The following is a 7,333-nucleotide window of genomic DNA, read 5'->3' as shown; positions in this document are numbered from 1 at the left end:
TTTTTAATTCTGATTTTTGCTACCACTGATTTCATTCTGCATAATAACATACCTATAACTACATAGATATAAATACGTATTAAATATATGATATAATATTTAATTTTATATTTATTAATATTGTTCTGAAGCTATTTTCTTGTGGCATTTTAAATTAATTTATATTTAAATGGGAATAAGCCACAATTAAAGGTTAAAATACGTTTATTGACGTTTCAATTTCCACTTCGAAAATCGTTCTCAAAATACAAACATTAGTAAATTAAACAAATTTTGTTTTTTGTTACTTAGTGAAAAATTCTTCTAATAATTTAATTTTATCTGAATCATCTATATTGAGAATTCAGACATACCTTATACATTTTAAAGTAGACGACTTTAAAAATGATATTGCCAATATTGTTGAGTTGCGTTCCTGGGACGACTTTACTTATAAGATAGTTCATTCGATTACATGAAATCAACTTTAACTTGAGAATATCGGTCAGAAAATATTTGTAGTACCATGAATTCTCCTTGTAGTGAACTATCTAAATTTTTATTAAATATTTTAAAACCAATTGCAAATAAAAATGACACATTTATAAAAAATACACAACATTTTTTAAATAAATTATCAAATATTGAATTTAATCCAAATAATACTTTAGTAAGTTTTGACATAAATAGTTTATTTACAAATGTGCCATTAGACAAGACTTTAAATATAGTCAAGACAAAATTAGAAAGTGATGATACATTGGCAACTAGAACAAGACTAAATATATCAGCTATAATGGAGTTAATAACATTATGTACTGATAATACATACTTTCAACTAAATAATGAATTCTATAAACAAAGTTTTGGACTAGCAATGGGCTTTAGTTTATCTCCATTATTAGCCGATATATTTATGGAAGATTTTGAAACAAATATTATTTCTAAACAAAATTTAAAACCCTCAGTATGGTGGAGGTATGTAGATGATGTATTCTCAATATGGCCTCATGGATCAGAGTTGTTGGACACATTCCTAAATGATATAAACGATAAAGAAGAGACAATAACATTTACCATGGAAAAGGAATATAATAACAGATTACCTTTTCTGGATGTTTTAATCTCTAAGAAGGATACTGGATACGAAACTCAGGTGTATAGAAAACCAACACACACCAACAGATATTTAAATTTCAAATCAAATCACAATATTAATATTAAAAAGGGAATTATTAAATCCTTATACGATAGAGCCAAAATTACTTGTTCTAACGAAAATTCGTTCTTGGAGGAAAAACATTTTTGTTAACAACTGTTTTATTAAAAAATGATTATCCTTTATCGTTTATAAATAAGGAATTTTCAACAATCGATCGAATAGAACAAAACAACTTAGAACGAGATCCTACAGCATATGCAAGGAATAATACGAGGAAAATAACAATACCATACATAAAAGGATTATCGGAACAGCTTAAAAGGATAGGAAATAAATTCAACATTTCAACAACATTCAAAACAACAAACACGTTGAGATCTATTTTGTCCAAAACCAAACCTAACAATGAACAAGAAAGGACTAAGAATTGCATTTATAAAATACCTTGTGAATGCGATCAGTTTTATTTAGGTGAAACACGCATGGGATAATGAACATAGGGTTCAATGGAATGATTCAAATATAGTCCTAAAAGAAACGGATGGTAAAAAGACAAAAATCAAAGAAGCGGCTCTAATTATGCTAAATGAGACCAATTGTGTCGCGAATTCCTCGGCAGAATGTGGTAGGATCTGGTTACCCATATTGAAAGAGGAAGTTATTAAAAGAAAAATACCAGTATTGGTAAGTCAGTAACATATAGAGAATACATCATTTATGTTTTTTAAATAACAAACATATAAAATCGGAATTTGGTGTTTATTGAAGGTAAACTAAATGCACGATCAAATACTTACCATGTCGGAATAGTATTATGAGGTTTTTTTCCTGGTTTTTCCCTCATAATTTACTATGGAATCACTAACAGGAGAATTTTACTGTCATCATGGCATGTATTTGTCTTTTTAAAGACGAATTACATGTTATGATCTTTTCTGACGGATATTCTCAAGTTAAAGTTGATTTCATGTAATCGAATGAACTATCTTATAAGTAAAGTCGTCCCAGGAACGCAACTCAACAATATTGGCAATATCATTTTAAAGTCGTCTACTTTAAAATGTATAAGGTATGTCTGAATTGTCAATATAGATGAGTCAGATAAAATTAAATTATTAGAAGAATTTTTCACTAAGTAACAAAAAACAAAATTTGTTTAATTTACTAATGTTTGTATTTTGAGAACGATTTCCGAAGTGGAAATTGAAACGTCAATAAACGTATTTTAACCTTTAATTGTGGCTTATTCACATTTAAATATAAATTTATATTTATTATTCCAACCCTATTAAAATATTATATTATGTACTTGAACTTTTTTGTTGATTTTAGTAAATCGGCTCCTGGAGGTATGTTGTTTGTTATTGTAATACTGAATCGGTAGGGTGATCCCACCAGCGTCAGGCAAAATTTCTTATATCTTATTATTCTTACATCTTTCCGTATAGACGGAAACTATATCTACAGGTAAAACGTATATATATTTTACGTCCTATACGTAGTCGAGTAATGGTAGTTGAAAATTTTAGGCTTCGACCTGTAGGTAGGATAAAGATTTTCTTTAGTTTTAATTAGTGTTGTTTGTGAATAATTCCACTCTTGATTTCACATACACGTAATTTAATCTCTAATATATGATTTTGTATCACCTGCGAGATTTCGACTCTCCATTACATCTGTTTCGACATTTTTCAACACTTTACGGGCGCACTGGCCTGCTCCTTGGTTTCCGTCAATAAAATGAGATGGCATACATATAAAGATAATGCATCTGATATTTTCTTGAGCGTATTTTAGTTCAGATTTTACCATTTTCTCTAAGAGGCTTTTAGAATACACACAATTTAAGGTTTGTAAAATACCGAGGGAATCGCTTAGGATCAAGCATTCTGGTATTTCATTTGTGTTCACATTTTCAATATCTTTAAATATTGCATAAAGTTCAGCAGAGAAAATGTTGAAATCGGGATATCTAAATTACAATTGAATTTTCGATGTTCACCTGTTATTAAATTTACGGTATTTTTAAAAATAGCCAGATTTGTTGAATGTTTGCTAAACGCAGTAAATATGCATAATTTATTTGGAAGATATTAGTTTTCGAATGTGGAGAATAGTCCAAATTTATTGAAGCGCAGCTTCTATGCTGGCGTTGTATTACTTTTTTCTCTATAGTAAGATGCTGAGGTGAGCGTCACGGAACTAGCGGCACAAGATGTGGTCGTCACGGAACTAGCGCCACCAAACGACGTCATATAATAACGTCATAAAATAGCTGTTCTTCACATCAATTGACTACTCTCGATCAATTCATTTCTAGTCATCATATATTTATTCTAAGCAGGTTTAAATTAAAAACTGCATGAGAAAAAAACTAAATGAGAAGTAAAAAATCAAAATATTATTAAATTTGTTAATAAACGATTCCACTCGAAACGATTATCAACATTTAAAAGTCATAAATGTCATTCGATTAATAACAATATTAAATCATCTGTTTAAATTTTTAACACATTCCTTGTTTTAAAATAATTTTATATAAATATAATTATTATTTTTAAACATAATATTTATGTAGTTTATATAATAATTAAATTTACTATTACAAATGATACTTATTGATATTTTATTATAATTTAATATTTCGTTTAAATTTGACAGTACTGTCACAAGTACACAACGTATGATTTTTGAATGCGTCAACACACAAGTACAATAATAGAGAGAGTACCCAGTTGACGGATGACACCACTAGCTTTGACTTCTTCTTCAGGTGCCATCTGCGCTACGGAGGTTGGCAATCATCATAGCTATTTTAATTTTTGAGGCAGTGGCTCTACATAGTTGTTTTGAGCTGCATCCAAACCATTCTCTCGGGTTCTTAAGCCATAAAATTCGTCTTCTTCCGATGCTTCTTCTGCCATCTATCTTTTCTTGCATTATGAGTCGCAGGATGCCACACTTCTCGCCCCGCATCACATGTTCGAGATACTGTAGCTTTCTTTCTTTAATTGTAAGTTCAACTTCCTTCTCTTTATCTATTCTTCTCAGTACTTCATCGTTCGTAACTCTATCTACTCAGGAAACCCTCATAATTCTTCTATAGGTCCACATTTCAAAGGCGTTAAGTCGTCTCATTGTGTCTAGATTTAACGTCCATGATTCCACTCCATAGTATAGTACACTGTATACGTAACATTTAGTTAGTCGTACTTTAAGAACTAATGTTAAATCTTTGCCACATAGGACCTTTTTCATTTTCATAGAATTAGAACGTGCTTTTTCGATTCTGACTTTGATTTCTGCAGTGTAGTCATTATTTTCTTTTATAAGTGTTCCTAGGTAAGTGTACTTTTTTACTCTTTCGATCTGCTGGCCCTCTACTATCAAGATTTCGTTAGTATTATGTTTGTTTTTACAAATTTTCATAAACTTCGTCTTTTTGATATTGAGCGAGAGTCCGTACTTCCTACTAAAGTACATCCCAGAGGTACTTTTCAGTGCGTCACAGTTTTTCGATTTCTTTCTAATGCATTAAGTTGGATGTGACGGAGAAAGCGGTAGTTCCGTGATTAAACAGAACTATATTGCAGCGTTAGAATAAGCTTACATACATAAGCGGCTCTTTCCTAACCTACGTTTGATTCGTTGATATTTAGATGTGCGCTTTCTCTAGCCAATCAAATACGCCTATTACTGACAGTTGACGTAAAACTTCGTCCATGCTGGCCATTCTTTCGAAGTGTTCGAACAGCTAGTGACGGCTGTCGTTCAGGTCAGTATTTGTTTTGTATAATTATAATTTTATCAAAGAATATAGACGCTTAATTTTATTTTGTATTTTGTTTTACATAGTATTGTGATTGTGGTTTTATTTGTATTTGTACAAGATGACAAGATATACTGAAAAAGAACAAGTACTAATATTAAAATTGCTGAAATATTTTCAATTGGAAAAGGAAGCTGGACAAACATTATTACCAATTTCTGCTGTTCGTGAAGTAAGTTGAAAATTACCCTGAAAATAAAGTTGTTTTATTTACTGTTTATTTCAGCGTGTTGCTGAGGCGTTAGAAATTTCTTTGCCAACCATAAGGCGATTAGCAAATGAAGGAATACAAAAAGATTCTGATTATACCAATAAAGTAAGCGAATCAGTAGCCACTAGTTGTGAACCTAACTTGATTTTAAATAAATACGAGCGTACCATTAGGACTCGTATATACGGAATGTTTAGTAAAGGTAAGTTAAAATCTCTATGTACATATACATATTATATATATATATATATATAATGTGGCTTGGAATAAAAAGGGCTGGTGTCACAACATGTAAACTCCAGTAATCTGCCATTGTTTATATTTGGCCACATTGTAACCACCTTTGATTGTAGTTTAAAAGCTTATGACTCAATACGTATCAATATACTTATAAAAGTTAATATTGGAATATCCCTATGTTTGAAACAATTTGTATGCTAGAAATATTATAAATAACATAAAATAAAATGACACTTAATGCTGCTCGTCCACCCATTGTAGAAGAACCATATGATTGTTGTATTTGTGTTTATTAATAGTAATTAAACTATTTATCCTTATTTTATCTATTTACACCTTTATGTTTTGCAAAAGGTAAAAACCTAAAATATACAGACATTTGATTTTTTTAAATGAAACTATCTCATGTCCTTACTATAGAAATGATATTAACCTAAAATCCAGAAAAATGGACATCCACCCTTTTTATTCCAAGTCACAGATAATATATAATTAATAATAATATATGTAGTTAAAATATTTTATCATATTTCTGTTATGTAGAAAGGCAGGGGCAACTAACTTTTCAGATACATTTTTTTTTAAATTGTTACTGACAACTAGTTACATAATATATAAAATATATAGAAGTGAAAAGTGATTATAAAGAGAATACTACTGATATAAGTACCAAACTTCTGTGGTAAATTGGTAAACTTACTAACAATATTGTAATAAAGATTTAAGAGTCCTCTTTGCCTTTTTGCTGAAGTTTGTCCATTTACATCATACATTTTAGGAAAATATATAGATATATTTTTATAACTCTTACACTTTGAATTATTCAAATATGCTTTCTACAATTTATGAACTGTTTGTTGCATATACCATTTAAATAGATAAATTCCAAATGTTACAATTAATATGTTACTTTACATTCCAAATATTGTTTCTAGAAGAATCACTATAGTGTCTTATTAATTTTACTTTGTTCGTTTTAGGTGAGCATGTAACTCTCTATACACTAAAACAAAAGCTCGAGGAAGTGGATGAGGTTAAAATTTCGATTTCTGCACTTCAGCGAGTTTTAAAAGTATTAAAATTCAGATGGGTGAATTGTAATATTTCAAACAGGAAGTATTTAATGGAGCAAACACATGTTACATTAAAGAGACTCCAGTTCTTAAAAGCGTACAAAGAGAACGAAATGGATGGATACCCCTTTAAACCAGTTTTCCTGGATGAGACGTGGATATTTAGTAAAGGAGGATTCCGGAAGAGCTGGCAAGATGGCAGTAGTTATGCAGTCCGAAAGAAGAGTGGAGAAGGTGTACGATACATTGTCCTTCATGCAGGTTCTGAAAATGGGTTTATTAATAACTGTGAACTCATTTTCAAAAGTGGAAGTAAATCTGGTGACTACCATGATTCGATGAATTCAGATAATTTTGAAAAATGGTTTGTGCATCAGCTTTTACCAAACTTAGAAGAACCTTCGTTGATTATAATGGACAATGCATCGTACCATTCAACTTTACTTGAAAAAATTCCAAATGCAAGTTGGACCAAACATTCTTTAATAGAATGGTTGACAAACCGTAATATCAATTATTCAATGTCTATGATGAAATTTGAGTTAATGGCTATTGTAAAGAAGCATTTACCAGAAAAAATATTTAAGTACGTATAAGAATTTATTTATTAAATGGCATTTTTATATATTTTATTTTACAGTTTGGATGGACTGATTATAGAGATTTTTTTATTTATTTCATTGCAAATTCACAATATATTCCACACTAAAATTTAGAGTAATAAGTAAATAGTTTGTATTTTGTAGTATGCATGTGCCGGGTACCATTCAGCAATGGCTCTCCCTCTCCGTACAGTTACTCAAGTAGGTCTTCTGGCCAGATTCGTTTCAATCTTCCAA

General features: G+C 30.2%; 1 protein-coding gene across 1 annotated transcript; it reads left to right on the top strand.

The window, feature by feature from the left end:
* The first annotated feature begins 5,338 nt into the window (after window positions 1–5,338).
* On the top strand, window positions 5,339–7,104 carry LOC140431697 (uncharacterized). Its single transcript, XM_072519580.1, has 2 exons — window positions 5,339–5,383; window positions 6,402–7,104. Exons 1-2 carry the CDS (start codon window positions 5,371–5,373, stop codon window positions 7,088–7,090), a joined length of 702 nt encoding a protein of 233 aa, XP_072375681.1. The 5' UTR covers window positions 5,339–5,370; the 3' UTR covers window positions 7,091–7,104.
* Window positions 7,105–7,333: the final 229 nt, after the last annotated feature.

The sequence above is a fragment of the Diabrotica undecimpunctata genome, unplaced genomic scaffold, assembly GCF_040954645.1.
Source record: "Diabrotica undecimpunctata isolate CICGRU unplaced genomic scaffold, icDiaUnde3 ctg00001720.1, whole genome shotgun sequence".
NCBI lineage: Eukaryota > Metazoa > Arthropoda > Insecta > Coleoptera > Chrysomelidae > Diabrotica > Diabrotica undecimpunctata.
The sequence above is the reverse complement of the archived record's forward strand: the minus strand, read 5'-3'. Positions and strand labels throughout refer to the sequence as shown.